At 42.8% G+C, this 22,454-nt stretch overlaps 1 protein-coding gene across 3 annotated transcripts in view; it reads left to right on the forward strand.

Annotated features, from left to right (window-relative positions):
• Positions 1-22,454, forward strand: part of nectin1b (nectin cell adhesion molecule 1b) — a 231,608-nt gene that overhangs the window by 205,544 nt on the left and 3,610 nt on the right. The window contains exon 9 of one of the 3 annotated variants that reach the window (XM_057348640.1): positions 19,758-19,805. The exons of the other annotated variants lie outside the window; for them this stretch is intronic. Coding sequence (XP_057204623.1) covers positions 19,758-19,805 — 48 coding nt within the window. The remainder of the gene's footprint in view (positions 1-19,757; positions 19,806-22,454) is intronic. 3 annotated transcript variants of the gene reach the window in all.

Below are 22,454 nucleotides of genomic sequence, written 5' to 3' on the forward strand. Positions count from 1 at the left end.
ATAAATTCCTATATGCAATATTAATTAAGTAAAACTTTAAGATTCTAAAGCAGCCCCCCCGGTCAGGCAGATAGTGCAAAAACAGTATGCAAACGGTGGCGAGGAACCCAAAACTCTAATCGAGAAAAAAAACCTCAGGAGAACCCAGGCCCAACCAGGGGATTCCAGTTCCCCTCTGGCAAAAGCTGCTGCCTCTGCACAAGCTCCAGAGAACTTGCACAACAAGGCTAAATAAAATAAATAAACTTAATAATAAAATAAATTGTAGTTTAAGATTATCATTAATAATCTAATAGCATTTGAAGTTTTGTGGTGAAGACATGTCAAGAGACCGCGTCCTTCTTTATCCAGCTCTATCATCTCAGCTCTTGTCAGGTCCCCACTAATACTGTTTGGTATCCAAGCTCAATGGCGTAACTTCATTTTTAGAAGTGGTGGGGACAAAGACGACCCACCCCGGGGTCTATCAAATCAATGAAAAACAATACTTTAATAAATTATTTCTTTAAAAACTTGTTGGGAATATTTATCATAGTGGGTGGGCATATGCCCTTCAGGCCTGTCCATTGCCTACTCCACTTTTCGACTCCATAATTCGGGGAAGGTTGCTTGGCTGTTGCTATGCATTACACATAAAAACAGTTTATTCCTATGACTAAATATTTCACTTTTTCATTGATGTACGTGTTTATTGTGCTTGGACACTATGTGCAAGCAAGCATCATGTATATAGTGCGTTTAAAGCACACGTTCACAGATGCGCAGCCAGACACTGGCACGTTTACAACGCGGATGATGCACGCATTTCATACTGCCAGCATTTCTGGAGCCGCGGCTAACTGTCTTCGGCAAATACATAGGACTTATTCCATATTTTTATGATTAAACCCCCCTTAAACTTATGCATGGATGCACATACAGTCAAAAAAATCAGTTTGATGCATGGATACAAGCAACACTGTATGTCTCATGTAAGATTTCTTCACATTTACATAGACATTCCAAAATTTCAAGGCCAAACACATGACTGGATAAAACATTTTTTTTGGGGGGGGGTAATATTGGGGCCTTTTCTGTTTTGCCCACCTGCCATGATTCTACCCCCCCCCAACTTAAGCATTGGTGCACATAGTCAAAAAAAATAGTTTGATGCATGAACACAAGCAACCCTGTGTGTTTTTCACTGAGAAAACATCATCCATCAGCAAACAATTCTCAGCACCTCAGACCTCAATACACTCCACCCTCACTTCAAACATTGAACTCTCCTCTTTCACCCCACTGACTGACACTGAAGTCATCAGACTTCTCTCCAGCCACCCCACCACCTGTCCCCTTGACCCAATCCCCTCCCATCTCCTTCAGGCCATATCCAGCACACTCACACCTGCACTCACACACATCATCAACACCTCCCTGCTCACCGGCACTTTTCCATCCACATTCAAACAGGCCCAGGTCACGCCCCACTGAAGAAACCCACATTGGACCCCTCTACTACCGACAGTTACAGACCTGTCTCTCTCCTCCCATTTATTGCAAAACACTTGAAAGGGCAGCTTTCAACCATGTGTCTTCCTACCTATCCCAGAAAAAACTACTTGATGACAAGCGGTCTGGCTTCAAAACAAACCACTCCACTGAGACTGCACTACTATCGGTCACAGAAACACTGCGGCTAGCCAAGGTGGAATCTAAATCCTCGGGCCTGATTCTGCTAGACCTATGTGAAGCATTTGACACTGTCAATCACCAGATACTGCTAGCAACCCTGTCATCTCTAGGAATCTCAGGCTCTCCTCTCCGCTGGTTCAAATCCTACCTCTCCGGCAGATCCTTCAGGGTGTCATGGAGGGGCTCGCTGTCCACTGCTCACCACATGATCACTGGGGTCCCTCAGGGATCAGTGCTTAGACTTAGACTTTTTTCCATCTACACAATATCCTTGGGACCCATCATACAGGCACACGGCTTCTCGTATCACTGTTATGCTGACGACACCCAGATCTACATCTCGTTTCACCCAGACGATACCACTGTAGCAGCTCGCATTACAGCCTGCCTAGAAGACATCTCAGCTTGGATGAAAGAGAATCACCTCCAGCTGAACCCTGCCAAGACAGAACTACTTGTGTTTCCGGCACACCCCACGGTGGAACACGATCTCACCATCCAACTTGGCAATACTACAATCACTCCTTCCAAAACAGTCAGGAGTCATATTTGATGAACAGCTGTCCTTCAATGATCACATTGCAAAGACAACACGGTCATGCCGATATGCCTCATTCAACATTATAAAGGTTAGACCCTATATCACTGAGCATGCGGCACAACTCCTTGTCCAGGCCCTGGTAATCTCAAGGTTGGACTACTGCAATGCTCTCCTTGCTGGTCTTTCTGCAAAGGCTATCAAACCGCTCCAGCTGGTTCAGAACGCAGCAGCATGCCTCATCTTCCAACAGTCCAAAAGGGCTCATGTGACACCCCTTTTCATCTCTCTCCACTGGCTACCGGTTGAAGCCCGTATCAGATTAAAGTCACTAATGCTTGCCTACAGGACTATTACTGGATCTGCACCGGCATACTTTCACACCCTCCTACACTCCTACACCCCATCAAGATCCCTGCGTTCAGCAAACCAGCGGCGTCTTGTATTGCCTTCCCATAAGGGCAGTAAATCGCTTTCCCGTTCATTCTCATTCACAACTCCTTCCTGGTGGAACATTCTTCCTTACTCGGTCCGGTCAACCACATCTCTCACAACATTCAAAAAACTACTTAAAACCCATATTTTCTGTGAATACTTGACAGGCAAATGAGAAAAAAAAACTCTAACCCTCTAACACTAACCCTCTCTCTTTCTCTCAACAGGTAGTGGTCTAGCTTTTGTTGAAACCAGTAACTTTGTATTGGCACCTTGTATTATTGCTCCTGTATGACATATCGCTTATTGCTCCCAAAACTCTTTGTAAGTCGCTTTGGATAAAAGCGTCTACTAAATGACTAAATGTAAATGTAAATGTCATGTAGAATTTCTTTATATTTTAATAGACATGCTGAAATTTTGAGGCCACAAACTACGTTACACATGACAGTGTAATATTTCAAAAGGGGTATTATTGGGGCAGGATCTGTTGTGCCCACCTGCCACAATTGTACCCCCCAAACGTATGCATGGATGCACATATTGTCAAAAACAATTAGTTTAGTGCTTGCAAACAAGCAAAACTCTATGTTTCATGTAGACTTTCTTTTTATTTACATAGTAGGGGTGTGACGCGACACTTATCTCACGAGACGAGACGAGACATGAGACTGGGTTCACAAGAACGAGATGAGACAAGATTTTTAGACTTCTTAAAAGAAACCCTCAAAGATGAAATATATGTGGAAAAATAATATTTTATTCACCTTAACACAAAATGCAAAACATTTTGGCATTATAAAATCAACTTGTACTTTATGAAACATATTAAACTTCTATTTTAATGAATTATTTTATGGAGTAATAAACAATATGTAAACACTGAAAAATGTATGCTTTGTTTTCTTAACAGTCGTAGCTTTTAGTAAAGAGCTGTGGTTGTTTTCTCTATGCTTTTGCATAGTGCTCATGTTAGCAGAGGTGGTGATCATACCACACTGTCAATCCTCCTTCCTGAACCCTCATAGCCTTCAGAGAAACAGTTAAAACTACATAAACACATCATGTTTTATGCTAACATTGCACATAAGTAAGAGACAGATGATCCGTGTTTGAAGAGGTTTGCCTGTGAATGTATTTAAAATAACGTAATGTGAACTTGCAGTTGCTATACTGTGCTTGTGGTAAAGGCAGCCCAGCTGCTGTTCAACCGTGTGCTGCACGCTTCCAAAGCACTGCTGGCAGCACGAACCGCCTTAAATACTAGTGCTTTTATGCGCGAAGCACTGCAGACGTGTGAATGTTGAAGTCCGTCCGTCTGTCTACTCTAGTGCATGTTTACATAGAAAAACGGTGGGAAAGTAGCACCGCGGGATGGAAAATCAAGTTGTCTTTGAATGGCCGGGCCGGTCACTGTAGCTCACGGCACGCACATACTTTGTGCAGTTATAAGCGAGTTCAGTACAGTAATGAAAACAGGTCACACCACAACAAATGTGCACTCACACAAATGTTCCCAAATATATTTTGAAGTTGCACAGGTTAAATTTAGGGAGAATATGCAACTAAATCAAACAAAGCTCTGCAATTGAACGTCTTGCTGTGCCATCCCATAAAGGGAGAAAAACACTCTCACGCACTTTCTCCGTATGTGTTCTACGATTCTGGAACGATCTCCCTCTTGCCACAAGATCAGAGGATTCTGTAGCGGTCTTTAAGAATCGGCTAAAAACACATCTCTGACCCAAAATCTGACCCATTAGTACAGTCTTCTACTTCTACTTCTTTTCTACTTTCTACTTTCCTATCCCCCCAAAAAATAACAATTCTTAGCTTCGTATACTGTGATAGGCTGACTGAGACCAGTTGTACTCCACCTATGCATTGTTGTTCTTTTGTTGCACAAATTGCTTCTACTTTGTACGTCGCTTTGGATAAAAGCGTCTGCTAAATGATAGTTCTCGCGAGATCTCATTCCTATTACATAGACATGCTGAAATTTTGAGGCCACAAACTACATGTTAAACATGACAGTGTAATATTTCAAAAGGGGTATTTTTGGGGCAGGATCTGTTTTGCACACCTGCCACAATTGTACCCCCCTTTAAACGTATGCATGGATGCACATATTGTCAAAAACAGTTAGTCTAATGCATGTACACAAGCAACACTGCATGTCCAATGTATAATGTCTTGATATTTACATAAACATGCTAAGATTTTAAGGCCACACACACTACATGTTACAACACAATCTTAGGGGGGTAATATTGGGGCCAGATCTGTTTTGCCCACCTGCCACGATTCAACCCCCCTTAAACTTATTCATGGATGCACATATTGTTAAAAACAATTAGTTTAATGCATGCACACTAGTAACACTGTATGTCTCGTGTAGAATTTTTTTCATATTTACATAAACATGCTCAAATTTAAGGCCACACACACTACATGTTACAACACATTCGTAGTGGGTATTATTTAAACCAGATCTGTTTTACCTATCTACCACAACTCTACCCACCTTAAACCTAGGCATGGATGCACAAAAACATATAGTTTGATGCATGCACACAAGCAACACTATATGTCTCGTGTAGAATTTCTTCATTTTTAGATAGACATGCTAAAATTTGACTCTACATGTTACACATGATGACATTTTACATGAGTTCCCCCTTGAAATGTTATCCACTACATGTTACACTTCTCCTATACTATGGTAGTCAATAGTTCTCCAGAACCTTTTGGTTACAAACAATCCTTCAAATACCTTTCTTTGTGTTCAGAAGAACAACAACATTTATACAGATTTGAAACAACTTAAAGGTGAGTGAATGATGACATAATTTTGAACTATCCCTTTAAGTTTGATCCCATCATCAACCATATTGAATAAACCAGATTCTTTAGATTTCAATTTCTGAGATTGGGTGCTGTTGTAAATCGAACATCTACACTTTTAATCTTGAACATTTTCTTATTTAGCATGCTCAGTAGGAGTCCTTTTAACGTTATCTCCACTATGGAAGATAAATATACAGGTCCAGCTGGGCTCTGCTACCATCCCAGCGTACAGGAGATTTTCCATTAGTTTAAAACCTCATCTCTTCTTCTCTTAGATAATAGCAGCTGAGAGGAAGACAGACAAAAATAAATAAATAAATCAAGTGATTCTCAGGGGTAAAGTCTGAATGAGTCAGCTTTACTGTTAAAACAAGCAATTAATATCACAGCGTGGAGTTCTCTGAATGTCACCGCTGTTGAGCAGGAGCATCGTAAAACAAGGAAAACATAAATGAACAAGCCACTTAACAAAAGACTTTCTTTTATTTTTTAATAGGCTATAGAAACAAACTGATGTAGAGTTCTAATGAAAAAGAGCAGCAAAGTTGCTAAATTCATGATTAATTAATTAATTACAAACTGTATAGACCCTCTGAGTGAAAATACAGACCTGACTTTTTTATTTGTAATAACACACACAGTTCAGCACATTACAGTAGAAGTTCCTTGTTGCAGTTTTGTAGTATTGTTATGGTGTTTTTTAATGCGTTGGAGAGCTACAGTATATGGAAAAACTGTGAAACATGAATATTGTATATTCATAGATCATTTAGTACCTCCAGTATATACTGGAGTTATATATCAGTATATACTAGGGTTGTTACGATACACCAGGGCTAGTCAACTGGCGGCCCGCGGGCCAAATGCGGCCCGCCAATCATCTTTACCTGGCCCGCCTTAACATTTCAAATAAGTGGAGAGACTTTAAGAATGGTGTGCTTTAAATGCACGTCCTCCTGAGACGCCACATCTTTAAAAGTCCAAAACGCTGCTACATTCAAAACGAAAGTAATTCCCGCGGCTCATAATGTTTTACGTCTTATAAAGCGATTTGATCGGTCAGTCCAAGAAACTTAATGTTATTTACAACGTTATAATCAGCAATGCATTGCACAGCCACAGGCAATCGGTTTGCGCACGCGATAGGTCGTGTTCTAAAACGCGTTTTGTGCCCTTGAAAGTAGGCTAACTGTAGGAAGGGTACACCACGTGAAGGGGAAAACGGTGTTGTTTTTATTACTGCATTCATTATGAATAATGGCTATATTTACGAAAAACAGCTGTTCATCTCCCCCAGAACTCGCACTATACAAAGGCTCTGCCCTATAAGTGCGTGGGGCACATGAATGCGATCGGAATTCACCCGAAGATGTGATAATAGTGTTCAGTTTTTTTGCACAGATCAATTGACTCGCTTTATAAGACGCTAATTTAACGTCACAAGGGGCAGGGATTACTTTTGTGTTGAATGTATTTGCGTTTTTTACTTTTATTGATTTAACTTTAATTAATTCAACCAAATATCTTCAGAAATATCTTCTTGAAAAAACAATGCCACCCACATCTCGATGTACTGGAGGACTGTGGCTGAGTAAATTAGTAGCAATTTTTGGGTAAAGTAACGCATTATGGAATATAAAATACAAGACAATATCCCTTTTAATTTTATATCATGAAAAGGCACAAATACTGGATGCAATATTTGTGTGCATGTTTTAATATATGGCCTATAAGTAACAGCAACAAAAACAGTATAAGAGGAACAAAACGCAATAAATAATAGAAAAACAAAATAACAGAAGAAATGAGAATATGGTAAAAATTGGCCCGCATCCTATTTATACTTTTGGAATCTGGTCCTCAAAGAAAAGTAGTTGAAGACCCCTGCGTTACACTCAGTTCACGATTGGACCTGATACACTATACTGGGTTCACGGTCACGAGTGTATCACAGTATTTGTAAACATTTAAAAACATGAAACTGACACTCAAATGACAGATTTTTCACAAAACATTAACGATTTTCTACGAGTTAACTAATAACAATTGAATTGATCTGTCGCTAAAGAATAAAACAGAATTTTAAGTTAAACTTTAACTTTAAAAAGATATTGCAATAGCACTACGATACATCTCCTAATAGCTCTATGATACATATCTTAATTATTATAATTATTTTGTATCAAGATATGCAATACTTCAATATATTGTTACACCCGTAGTATATACATAAAACCAACATAGTTTTACAATGAGATACCGTCCTTGTACCATCACAGTCCAGTTTAATGTTTAGTCTATATAAAGCAAAGGCTTCATAATACAGTATATTTACTTTATAACGTCTTTTTTCTCACTGTTAAGAAAATGATTTCAGAAGTCAAGAACTTAAGTCAAAGATCTAATATTTGATTTTAAGTAAACAATGATGCTATAAGCAGGCTGTATAGTGAGAATATTAACATAAATTTATTTTTGTTGTAGGAAAAATGAAAGAATAGGTTTAATGTGTTCCATGTAATAGTTTTAATTTGCACTATATGCTTCGGAAATGGACTGTAGCGAGGAAGGCGGGGCGAGAGCCGTGGGGCGGGTAAGGCGGGGCCGGCGGCGTAAGTGGCAACAAGTGTCAGCTGTGCGACCGCCGGTCCCCGCATGCCTCACGGGGGAGCTCGGGAGCATAAGAGGACGAGCGACCGGACCATCGAGAGAGAGGACCCGGGCCCGGAAGTTAAGTGGAGTTAGTTTGTTTGTGTTTGTTTGGCCGGCAGTCGGCCGCGAGGGGCTGCCGGCCTGTTTTATTATTGTTTATTTACTTTCACGATTAAAAGTTTGTTGTTTGAATGAAAAATAAACAAACAATAATACAGAAGTAAAAAGGCCGGCAGCCCCTCACGGACGACTGCCGGCCACACGAACATTAACAAAACTTAACACTTCCGGGCCCGGTCCTCTCTCTCGATGGTCTGGTCACTCGTCCTCTTATGCTCCCGAGCTCCACCCTGAGGGATGCGGGGACCGGCGGTCGCACAGCTGACTCTCGTTGCCACTTACACTTATATGGACATTTCTATATAAAAAATGAAATAAAAATGTATACTCAAAATGATTACAGTAACAGGACTGTGGATCTTAGACCAATAATCAGGGATTTTAAAATCATTTGCTCATACTGACTAAATATCTCAAAGTTTTCATCGAAACACTTTTATTGTGAAGTTTTAGGTTAGGTTACGCTTCCACAAAAGAATTATCATAGTGCTTTATACTAGACGTGAATCTTTGAACACATTAGTGAGTCATCAGGAACTGCATTAGCAAAATGGAGTTTCTCTTTTTCTAGATAAAGGACTGAGGTGTATTTTCTCTAATTGCTTAAATGATGCAATTACATTTGCTTTGAATTGCAATTTCCAACAGTTTTTATTTTCCATTAGTACTTATTAACATTAATGAGATTCAATTTAATTTGTAATGTCATTCAAGACCTACTTTGGCCTTTAAAAATGATAATTGCCTCTTCAGCTTATGCCTCAAAGAAGGCTTTAGCCATTTGACCCGTATTACCATAATGATTAATGACTGACATTCTAATGGCTGTCATCAGAGACCAAACATGTTTATCTCTGGTCCTGTCTATGCAGTCATGTCTCAAAACCAAAAAAAATTACAGTCTGAAATGACCATCTGCCTTCTAAAGCATTTTACAGTGGCTTTTAAATATTATGCAAAAAACTTTTCATCTTTTTGTGCTTTGTTTTATTTGTTAAGTGCTTGCTCTGTCAAGTTGTTTTCGAATGTTACATTGTTTTTTGTTTGCAAATCCTGTCTTGATCATCTTGATGATCGTCTTGATCACACACTGTGGGCATGCGTGTGTGTGCGTGTGTGCGCGTTATTAAAACATCCTTTAAGACGATGCCTTACTCTGGATAATCTTGTCCCAGCCATCAAATGATTTTGACATTAGATATAAAATTCATAAAATATTCTGAATTATTAAAAAAGTGTCATTAATGTAAAATATAAAATAGAATATTCTTTTAGAAATTATTTTACTTAAATGTAATAACCTACAATGACTGACAAATCAAACCTCAGGGGGTGCCCTACTTAATACTTCCAGAAAGAAATTTTATTTCTTGAAAGAGATTGCTCTTTCATAGATCAGGAGACATACAAGTTATAGTTATGTTTCATGTATAAACTTTTTTTCTCCAAATTCCTCCAAAAAATCATGACCAGGCTCGGTTCTTTTCTTGGGACCCTCCAAAAATATCCAGCTAACAGTTAAAATAATAAAAAAATTAATACTTATTATTTAATACATACTAAATATTATTTGTATTATCTATTAAATCATAATCTGTTCATTTCAACAGTCTGGGAGATGCATAAAGTAAATGATGAACCTAACATACAGTGTATAAGTACACTATATAGTAGCCTATGTTCCTGCAGCTTAACTGGTGATACGTTGTGCAATGCCAAAATCAAAGACTCCAGAAAACACAAACTAATAAAATGATGCTCTGGATAAAAGATGCTCTGGATAAAAGTATCTGCCAAATGCGTAAATGTAAAAGCCAAATGTCGGGTAGCCTAAAAGTGTGCTTCACATGGTAATACCAGCCAATTTTTTATATATGTGTTCTGAATATATTGCTCAGTAAGTGTATAATCATTTAGTCAATATTCTTTTCAATAGTCTAAAGCAATTTCCTGAAAGTTCACTTCTTTAGCTTAGCTTAACTATTGTCATGTTTGTCTGCAAAGTTCCCCATGCCCATACAAGCATTTTTTTTGGGGGGGGGGTTGTGCTGGTTGAAACGCAGCCTGAAGTGACCTTTTCTGCCAGATTGGGCGGGATAATGAGTGATGTAGCCAGTTATTAACCTCGCAGAGTAGAAAGAAGTTAAAAAACTCAGAGACTGATCTATCGGGCAGTCCAGGGTACCAATGTGTCCTTGTTATTGAGCCGCAGAACAGATGTTCTTAGACTAGAGATGGCTAATGATGTCAAGTTCATTACTTGGATGGTTGTACTTCGATGCGATGGGGGTGTATACTGTTCAACTGTGTTGTGGAAAAGTTATTGCATGTCTTTGGAATTCACAGAAGAATTAGCCACACATTCCTCTTATGTAAACTCATGCATTTGGCACTGTGCTTTTATTACATTACTATGAAGTACAATATCTACAAGATCTGATCTGCTTGTAACAAACACACCTCAGTTAATAAGAAAATCATGTTTTTCCTGGGGATGAATTACAACAACCCATGTGGATTGAATCTTGTTTTGACACTGGGCCTGTTACCCTAAATAAGCTTTCACATGAATAGATTTGTGTTTAAAACAGATGTGTAGATCAGAATTGCTGGCTCTGCACTGATATCTAAAACGTTTATTATGAAGTATCTTATTAGTTTTATTCATTTGACAGGCACCAATCAAATCCAGTAAGTCACCTTGTCCAAAATGTTATCAAATGTCTTGGCAATGCTGTACAAATTGAGCTAGGAATTCTAGTATCAGTGGTATTTTTAGGCAAGCATAGCTATTACTCTCGCTCATCGTTAGGATTAAGGATTTGCGCAAACTTTAACCTTAAGTATTGAATTTCAGTGCCAGCCACGAATGATACCTTAGATTGTGTACTAAGTGTGCTTTTACTTTTCTAAGTAGTTTGGATTATCGCCCATTTGACCACAAAACAGCTGAAAAACATCCTATAAAGTCATTGAACATTCAAGAAGAGATCAAAGCCATATCTACACAACAATACACAACAGCAACTCTCTAGTAACAATTCATGATTTTCAAAAACTACTGTACAAAAATGGCAAAAGTTAACCACAACAAGTATATATATATGGACAAATGTACTGAATGCCCCATCCAATGAACAGGTTTGACTACTTCAGTCATTTCTGTGAGCACAAATCCTAATGCTACAGCATTTAATGACATTCTGGAAAATTGAGTGATTTATTTTGTAATCATTTACTCACCCTCGAGTTGTTCCAAATTTGTATAAATGTCTTTGTTCAGATTAACAGAGAAAGATATTCCAAAAAAATCCAAGCTAATACCAAGGCAAACCGTTTTGGTTTTGTGTGGCACACGCACGCCAGTCCCCGCCCCGTGCATATGGGTATAAAAGGAAGATTGTGGCGGTCATTCATTCACCCTTTGGGCTGAGGAACCTGAGAGGCATCTCCCGGTCGCTGCAGCGGGTCGGCGAAGCGTTGTGGCATGAAGACACAATGTCTCGTTCCCTCCATCAGGGAACGGAGGTTACAGTCATAACCGAGACATTCCCCTTCAGTCGGTCTCTCGACGTTGTGTTGAGAGACAGACTGGGGACCTATCTTTACATGCTACGGCGCTGAGCTGTATCACGACCTCCAGCGGAGCTACACTGACTGGACTAGCGAGTCAGAAGTGAGCGCTATCGCGAGACATAATCTTCTAGTGGGATCAGTACTAGTAGCATACTGAGAAGCTTGTACCGATGGCTATCACGGGCGGTGGCGTTCGTCTCTAGTAGCGAAACGCCATCCGGTGCCGTAAGAACACTGGGAAAACACTGCTTTCCTCTTTGAAGAGTGTGTTACGGAGGCCACATCCTACCACAAGGGGATGTTACATGTGGAGACACCAACGTGGTCTCACCAGTGGGGAGAACAACATGTGAGAATTTGTGTCAGCCCAGATGGGGGTACATAACCCAGGTGGGGTAACCACCGGAGGGGAGGTCACAGGTTCACCGACAGGGAAGCCAGGAGTGACGAATTCAACATACGGGACGGCCCTGCAGGGGAGTAACTACGTATGGGGCAACAGTCCTAGTATAGGGGTCCACCTGAACAGGGGCGATTCTACCAGTACTGTACTTGGTTCCAACAGACCGCTCCGCCCGGTCTGTTTACCATAATGCCAAAGATACTTAGTGATGGATGGAATGCCTGTACTTCACCCTAAGGGGGAAGTAGGGAGGCTAGATAGTGCGCTAGACTCACCTGGAGAAAGGAGAAGGCGTTTTCACAGGCGTACGCCCAAACCAGATGCCTGTCTTATACTGGACACAACACGTTGGATGTTGGGTCTTCCTCCCCAGAGGGGAGCGCCTGCAGGTTCACCACCTGGTCCTGGAAGGGAGTGGTGGGAACTTTGGGCATGTAACCGGGCCGGGGTCTCAGGATAACATGAGAACTACTGGGCCCAAATTCTAGGCACCCATGGGACACAGAGAATGCCTGGAGGTCCCCCACCCTCTTGATAGAAGCGAGCACCATCAAGAGTGCCGTCTTCATCGTGAGATGAGGAAGACTGGCATCTCTGAGGGGCTGGAAAGGGGCCGTACCAAGGCCCTGCAAGACCACATTAAGGTCCCAAGAGGGTACGGAGCACGGTCGAGGTGGATTCACCCTTCTCGCGACCCTAAGGAACCTGGTGACCAGGTCATGTGGGCCGAGAGACTTACCACCCATGAGATCGTGATGAGCGGCAATAGCGGCTACCTACACTTTCAACATGGATGGGGAGAGGTTACTCTCTAGTCTCTCTTGTAGGAAGGCCAACGCTGACCCGATCGAGAAATTCCGTGGGTTCTCCCCACGGGAATAACACCAGGACGAGAATAGACGCCACTTATAAGCGTATAGAGGCCTAATGGCGGGGGCTCTAGCCTGCAGGACGGTCTCTCTGACGGCCGGCGGCAAGCCACTCAAGGTCTCCTCGTCCCGTCCACGGGCCAGACATGGAGATTCCAGAGGCCTGGCTTGGGGTGCCACAACGTGCCCTTCCCCTGCGACAGAAGGTCCTTCGTCAGGGGAATCGGCCAGGGGGAACTGTCGTCAGAGCCACCAGGTCTGAGAACCAAGTCTGGTTGGGCCAATAAGGCGCCACTACCAGTACTTGATGTCCCACTTCCCTGACCTTGCACAGGACCTGTGCAAGGAGGCTCACTGGGGGGAAGGCATACTTCCACTTGTCCCGCGGCCAGCTGTGTGCTAAGGCATCCGTGCCAAGGGGTCCCTCGGTCATGGAGTACCAAAGCGGGCAATGGGTGGAGTCCGGGGAGGCAAACATGTCCATCTGCGCCTGGCCGAACCGCTTCCATTTGAGCCGGACTGCACGGGGATGGAGTCATCATTCTCCGCGGGGTGTTCCCTGACGAGAGGGCGCATCGGCTGTCTGGTTCAGGTCGCCCGGGATAAAAGTGGCAAGTGGGATAAAAGTGACTCGCAAAGCCAGTGCTGAAGCAGCCGCATGTGCATCAACCCTAGAGGTATTACCCCTGTCGAGGACGCCATGTGCCCCAGGAGCCTCTGAAAATGTTTCAGCGGGACCGCTGGAGTCCGCCTGACAAATTTCAGACAGTTCAGCACCGACTGTGCACACTCGTTGGTGAGACGCGCTGACATACGGACAGAGTCTAGTTCCATACCGAGATAAGAGGAGCTCTGCGCTGGGGAGAGCTTGCTCTTTTCTCGGTTGACCCATAGGCCCAGACGAACAAGGTGCCGGAGCACGAGGTCCCTGTGCGTACACAACACATCTCGCGAGTGTACCAAGATAAGACAGTCGTCGAGATAGTTGTGTATCCGCACGCCTTGCTCCCTGAGGGGCGCTAAGGCGGCCTCTACGAGTTTGGTAAAAACCCGAGGAGACAGGGCCAGACTGAAGGGCAGGACGTTATACTGATACGCTCTTCCCTCGAATGCGAACCGCAGGAACGGTCAGTGTCGAGGGAGGATGGAGACGTGAAAGTACGCATCCTTCAGGTCGATTGCCACGAACCAATCTTGGTGACGAACTGAGCCCAAGATGCGCTTCTGTATCAGCATCCTGAACGGCAGCTTGTGTAGGTGCTTGTTCAGGAGGCGCAGATCCAGAATGGGAGGCAGTACCCCACCTTTTTGGGCACTATGAAATACAGGCTGTAAAACCCAAAAGACATGTCGGTTAGAAGGACAAGTTCAATTGCACCTTTCGCCATAAGGGTGGCAATCTCATCCCGAAGCACGGGAGCATTCTCCCCTCGAACCGAGGTGTGGAGAATGCCCCGAAACTTGGGCGGGCACCTGGCAAACTGGATTGCATAACCGAGACGGATCGTCCTCTCTAGCCAGTGTGACGGGCTGGTGCACTCTTGGCAAGCGCCCAAGAACCGTGACAGTGGAACCAGAGGGATGATCTGCTTCATCGTGGCATGGGAGGCTGGTTCGGTGACTGATGTAGCGGTCACCTCGCACGGGGCAGAACCCCGGGGAGGTCGATGGCTCTGTTGAGTTGCCTGCTTGTTGTCGCTGACCGACGCAACGTCCGGTGGAGGTTGAGACACCGTCGAGTCGAGGGTGCTGTGGAGGAAGAAAACCCAGGGAAAAACTCTCTTTGTGTGAGAATGTGGGCGCAGCAGGCAGCGTCCCTCTCCAACCCGTGGGCATTGGTATGGCCAGGGTCGGGCCCGATGTTGGTTTCCCCGGGTTCTTCCCATCAGGGCCGTTTAGTGGTCCTCTTAGAGGTCGTCTGGGAGGGCCCTGGAACCCGGAGGAGCCGCCGCGGGGGGGGGGCGGGGCTGCTTGGAAGCAGGCTGCGCTCAGGACCGTGACGGCCTATAGGTGGTCACGTCGCAGCGCGGCAGGATCTGTTTGATCGCCTCAGTCTGCTTCTACACTGCGGAGAACTGTTGTGACACGTCCTCCACGGTGTCACAAAACAGCCCGGCTTGCAAGGTGGGCGCATCCAGAAGGCGGGCCTTCTGTGTGTCGCCCATCTGTGCAAGATTGAGCCACAGATGCCTCTCTTGGACCACGAGTGTGGACATCGACCGACCCAAGGCACGTGGCGTGGCCTTCGTCACCTGGAACGCAAGGTCAGTGGCAGTGCGTAACTCGCTCATGCGAGTTGGGTCGGCCTTCCCATCATCCAGGTCTTTCAGGGCTTTAGCCTGAAAGACCTGAAGGATCGCCATAGCGTGGAGGGCGGAAGCGGCCTGTCCGGCAGCATTGTAAGCCTTCGACACAAGTGTCAAAGAAAGCTTATAAGCTTTGGACGGAAGTCTAGGCCGACATAGCCTTTGGTCGCCCCGCCATCCAGGGAAGTAACAGCCACCAAGCCCGCTAGCCTGGAACATGCTAAGAACGGTGCATTCCAGGACTTAGTGAGCTCCTCATGCACCTCCGGAAAAATGGCACCGGGGCGGTGCTTGGCTTTGACAACACTCCGACCCCAGAAACCACGAATTCGGGCAAGCATGGCTGACATCTCAGCATCGGCCTCATCTTGAGCTCGACCGCCCGGGGGCGGGAGCTCAGAGAGGTCTTCCGCATCTGATGCCAGTAGGTAGCTGTCCGATGCAATGACAGAGAGTTTGTCCTCATCTCTCTGTGGAGTCTGCCCGCTATGGGATGGTCCACCGCCTTCTATCGGGGACGAGCCAGGTGAGCGTACTGGGGTATGGGTGGTCCGCGAAGCCGAAGCTGACTGAGCGACATCCATAGGAACCCCCAAAGCACCCCCGCTGGTCGCCAAAGCGGTCGACCTCGCCGAAGCGGCAGTCGAACTCGCCTGGGAAGCAGATAGGGTGGCGGCAGCACTCACAAAGAATGTAGCCAGCCGTGACCGCAACACCTTAATCGCCATGTTCTCGCAGACAGAACAAGCCGCAATGACAAACCCTGCCTCAGCATGCTTGAGCCCCACATTTATGAACACATTTAGTTTGTAGATACTGCACTTTGCTTTTACAATAGTGTTTTAATTGTGTAGGGTCATCCAAAGGCAGAGTGCAGTATCTGCATTTTGGTGGTCAAAGGTCACATCAGCACCGGAGCTCCTCAAGGATGTGTTCTTTCTCCACTGCTATATTCACTCTACACAAACGAATGCACCTCTACAGACCCTTCTGTCAAACTCCTGAAGTTTGCAGATGACACCACAGTCATTGGCCTTATTCAAGACGGTGATGAATCTGCCTACAGAAAGGAGGTTGCTCAGCTGGCTGCCTGGTGTAGTCAAAACAACCTAGAGCTGAATGCATTCAAGACAGTGGAGATGATAGTGGATTTCAGAAGGAACCCTCCATCACTTCCTCCCCTCACCATCCTGGACAGCACTGTGGATACTGTGGAGTCATTCAGGTTCCTGGGCTCCACCATCTCTCAGGACCTGAAGTGGGAGTCCCACATAGACTCCATTGTAAAGAAGGCCCAGCAGAGGTTATACTTCCTCCGTCAATTGAGGAAGTTCAACCTACCACAGGAGCTACTGACCCAGTTCTACTCAGTGGTCATCGAATCTGTTCTGTGCACTTCAATTACTGTTTGGTATGGCTCGGCCACCAAATCAGACCTACGAAGACTACAACGGACAGTTCGTAGTGCTGAGAAAATTATTGGTGCTCCTCTGCCCACACTTCAGGACCTGTACGATTCCAGAGTGAAAAACAGGGCAAGAAAAATCATCATTGACTCCACACACCCAGCACACAAACTCTTTGATCTGCTGCCCTCTGGCCGGCGCTTTAGAGCACCAAACACCAGGACTTCCAGACACAGAAGCAGCTTCTTCCCCCAGGCAATCTCCCTCCTAAACAGATAACTGCTCCTTAAGAGCAATATTCCACTTCCACTACTCCTATAGTGTGCACTATAGTGCCTTATTATATCTACATCTTATGTATACATGTATATAACACTACCTCTACTTACTAAATTATCCATTTGCACAAGTGTACATACAATCTGTTAATATGTTTATTCTACTATATACTACCCTGTACAATGTCTCTTATATGTTATTATCCCCCATTTTCTGTAAAATAGTCTTTATTTTATATATGCACAATTTAGAATCTTTTAGACTGTAAATCGTATTATATTGTATTGTCATTGTGTTGAATGTCTGTACTAGAAGCTTCCAACACCAAAGAAAATTCCTTGTGTGTGCAAGCACACTTGGCAATAAAGCTCTTCTGATTCTGATTCTGATTCTGATCAGTGGTCATGGTTTTTATCTATAAAAAATTCTTCCTAATAAGGTGTTACATAAATGCATTACCACTAATCTACCCACAACGCGTTTGACTGGCTGGTGTAAAAAGGCATTTTTCTCAGTTTCAGTGTTTGCATAGTTACTGCACTTTGCCTTTGTAGGGCAGTATATTCTTATAGACTCAAAAGCTTTGATTTTAGAACAGAATCCCTCCCCAACTCCCACATAATACCCACTACAGTTCAAATAATTTGTTTATAGTTTTACCGCTACAGGCCATATGGTTTTTTTGAGCTTTCTAATGAGTAAAGAGATGGTCTGCTGTGTAGAGATGCATACACACAAACACACACTAAAGACTTTTTATACTCTCCCAGAACTTCACAGAATTAGCCCAAAACACATGCCTCGGAAAAAAAGCCTTTCTGGTTTCTTCATTTTCCCATCAGGACAGGCCTTACCAAACATGTCCATCTAAACAAAACCAAATTATCTAAAGCTTAAACACACGGCTGTATATGTTTTCTAATGGGCTGAACAGTGGATTTTATATCACAATGTGCAGATTGTCCCTCAGGTCAGTTAAATAAAAAGAAAAATGAAGCCATGTCTTACATTGTCAAAGAAGCTCTCAAAAATGACTGACAGATAAACTCTGGCTTTCACCTTTTTTAAATTGGGGATGTAAAAGAGGTCCATTTCAATCAGTACATAATATTTGAATGCATTTTCAATCGGCATTGTAACCAGCTTTATGTAGAGCCACTAGAGAGGCCAGAAGGTCAACGTCCTTCTGTGAAGATAGCGAAATAATTGCTTTGGCAAATTCCGAACTTCTGGAACGCGGCGAAGCTGCGACAGGAGACTCATTACATTGTCAGAGGAGATAAAAGAAGCCCATTTAGGTCAAATTCCCTAAGGTGGACTATCAGTCCCCATTCGCCTACCTCACTGTTAGGGGTATTGCAAAAAAAGAGACTTCTCATTCGGCCAGTGATTTTCATTTAGATTAGTGATGCATTTGGTACAGGAGTGTTTAAGAACGTCTGTGAGGGAAGAGCTGTCAAAAATGGTCCACCATCTCCATCTGTAGACATTCTTTTAAGAAATACAAGGTCGTTTTCAAAGGAAGCAGCTGTTTTTGTGTATGCGTGTGTTTGTTTTTGTGTGTACGTCTATGAATCTCAATAGTCTTGTAATATCACCACAAAACAAAGACTCGAAATCAAAGTCTAGTTCCGCAGCGTTGTTTGGTAGAATATTAGTTCAGCTAACATTAAAGCTTCAGCATTTTTCTTTGTTTAATTTCCCAAGGCAGCAAATGAACCCCCTTAATTCTTATCTGCTCACTGTAAATGTGTACAAACATCATTTTGTTTTTCTCTTTTTTTACCAGAGGGGCTATAGAAGCAACGTTCCCCATAAATGAATTCTAATTGCGTTCAATATTAATTAAAAAAAACTTTTACACAATTATTTCCCTTTTTAATCTGATAGAGAAAAGCATCACTGCTAATGAATGAGTCACACTTTTAACTTTGTTTGTGTTGTTGTTTTATTATTATTATTATTTATTTATATATCAGCATAATAGCATAATGTACATAGAACTTTTGTCTCATTATCACTGGCAAACCTTTTCTCTGACCCAGTGTAATGAACAAACTGTTGGTTAAACGTTTGACTTAAGGCTAATCTTACTTAGCCAGTTTCCACAGCAACCAATTAATGACACCATAACCAATAAAGATGTGCAAATCCCTGGAAAAAAACAATATTTATCACAATTATACGAAACCTGCTAAAGAAAACTTGAAAGGCACGTATTGAAGTGTAATATGTATATTTAAGCCATTTTTCCTCATACAATAATGTTGTTGATTTAATGCTTGAATATAGATGCAGATGGTGGGTAGAACGCGAACAATTATTTTACACATTGAGTGTTTATGGCACCCAGACGAAACTGTTTTAGTTCAGATCTCCCCTGCTGGGTAAAAATAAAGCACCAAAATAGCTGCAATAGGATGTTGTCCAAAGTGTTTTCCTGTGCTCATAAAGATGTCCGTGACATCTGGTGAATGTGCGAGCAGATTCCCTCACACATTTATCTGTCCATTTTCACACCTCATGTGTCAAGCTTGTGCGCTTCATTGTCATCTATGAGAACAAAAGATGCCCCTGGGCTGAGCCCTGGGGTACACCGTTCAGTATGTATTTATAAAAATATTCCTCCTTTCATTAACATACTTTTCACAGTGTGGGGATCATCATTGTCGTAGATGTACAGATGATTGGGGATTATGCGTAAGTCATCTTTCCATTCCATTCTAATACCGGTCTCTCTGACCATGTGATCAATTGTTAATATTTATGTCAGGTGATCCAATCACAAGTGGTCAGCCATAAAGGCAAGTTTATATGGGGTCCAAAGCATATTGCGAGTCGATCACTCAAATGATTTCCACAGTGATCAAATCAAAGAACTCTACTGTACATCGTTCTATTAGCTCAGTTGGTGTTCGCAACACCAGGATCATAGGTTTTATTCCAAGGGAACATCAAATTTAACACCTTGAATGTACTGTGGGTAAGTGACTTGGGGAAAAGCTTCTGACAAACTGTAAATGTAACAACTGTAATTAGTAGCAGTCATTGACACCTCATGACAACTTTACATCATTCATGAACATGATTTGGGAGTCCTGTAGCATTGATTTCTATCGGCAGCATAGCGGTAAAAACAACAACTCCCATCATTCCATGCTTCTTCGCAGCGTCATAAAATTACACCTGCGTGATTGTTTTGCTGCCTTTCATGATGAAAATGACATATTGTTCCTTTAATGACAGATGTTCCTAGAACTCTGTCTCATTGACCACTTGTGAGAGCATCACTCCAGGTGTAAGCAGGGCTTCTTTTCCTGTCTGTCTTTCTCTACACACTTCATGTTTCTCATTAATTCATTCTCATTTCATTCTGTCATATACAAACCCGATTCCAAAAAAGTTGGGACACTGTACAAATTGTGAATAAAAAAGGAATGCAATAATTTACGAATCTCATAAACTTATATTTTATTCACAATAGAATATAGATAACATATCAAATGTTGAAAGTGAGACATTTTGAAATGTCATGCCAAATATTGGCTCATTTTGGATTTCATGAGAGCTACACATTCCAAAAAAGTTGGGACAGGTAGCAATAAGAGGCCGGAAAAGTTAAATGTACATATAAGGAACAGCTGGAGGACCAATTTGCAACTTATTAGGTCAATTGGCAACATGATTGGGTATAAAAAGAGCCTCTCAGAGTGGCAGTGTCTCTCAGAAGTCAAGATGGGCAGAGGATCACCAATTCCCCCAATGCTGCGGCGAAAAATAGTGGAGCAATATCAGAAAGGAGTTTCTCAGAGAAAAATTGCAAAGAGTTTGAAGTTATCATCATCTACAGTGCATAATATCATCCAAAGATTCAGAGAATCTGGAACAATCTCTGTGCGTAAGGGTCAAGGCCGGAAAACCATACTGGATGCCCGTGATCTTCGGGCCCTTAGACGGCACTGCATCACATACAGGAATGCTACTGTAATGGAAATCACAACATGGGCTCAGGAATACTTCCAGAAAACATTGTCGGTGATCACAATCCACCGTGCCATTCGCCGTTGCCGGCTAAAACTCTATAGGTCAAAAAAGAAGCCATATCTAAACATGATCCAGAAGCGCAGGCGTTTTCTCTGGGCCAAGGCTCATTTAAAATGGACTGTGGCAAAGTGGAAAACTGTTCTGTGGTCAGACGAATCAAAATTTGAAGTTCTTTTTGGAAAACTGGGACGCCATGTCATCCGGACTAAAGAGGACAAGGACAACCCAAGTTGTTATCAGCGCTCAGTTCAGAAGCCTGCATCTCTGATGGTATGGGGTTGCATGAGTGCGTGTGGCATGGGCAGCTTACACATCTGGAAAGGCACCATCAATGCTGAAAGGTATATCCAAGTTCTAGAACAACATATGCTCCCATCCAGACGTCGGCTCTTTCAGGGAAGACCTTGCATTTTCCAACATGACAATGCCAGACCACATACTGCATCAATTACAACATCATGGCTGCGTAGAAGAAGGATCCGGGTACTGAAATGGCCAGCCTGCAGTCCAGATCTTTCACCCATAGAAAACATTTGGCGCATCATAAAGAGGAAGATGCGACAAAGAAGACCTAAGACAGTCGAGCAACTAGAAGCCTGTATTAGACAAGAATGGGACAACATTCCTATTCCTAAACTTGAGCAACTTGTCTCCTCAGTCCCCAGACGTTTGCAGACTGTTATAAAAAGAAGAGGGGATGCCACACAGTGGTAAACATGGCCTTGTCCCAACTTTTTTGAGATGTGTTGATGCCATGAAATTTAAAATCAACTTATTTTTCCCTTAAAATGATACATTCTCTCAGTTTAAACATTTGATATGTCATCTATGTTGTATTCTGAATAAAATATTGAAATTTGAAACTTCCACATCATTGCATTCTGTTTTTATTCACAATTTGTACAGTGTCCCAACTTTTTTGGAATCGGGTTTGTAAACAACAATGTAGAAACTGCTTGTAATAAGTCATTCTCTGGTTACGTTCACACTTTCAGTTTTCAGGATTGACAACTGTATCTACTTACAGGTGTCTGGAAATATCCCGTTCACACAGCAGTTTACAGTTTCAGCTTGAATAGTTACTGTATGAACGAGCCACCAATCTCAAACTGTATTCTACCTGCATGCCTGTAGACATAGTGACAGGCTTAAATAAAAAAGATTGTGCCTTCTTTGTTAAAAAATATTATTTTTTCTATGGATTTAGCATAATACAACCATAGTAGATGCGATTATGTCCACAACGTGCTAAAAAACAATAAGCAACACTCATATGCGTGCAGTATGTCTACACAAGCATTGTGG

Source organism: Triplophysa rosa, linkage group LG12 (genome assembly GCF_024868665.1).
Source record: "Triplophysa rosa linkage group LG12, Trosa_1v2, whole genome shotgun sequence".
Taxonomy (NCBI): domain Eukaryota; kingdom Metazoa; phylum Chordata; class Actinopteri; order Cypriniformes; family Nemacheilidae; genus Triplophysa; species Triplophysa rosa.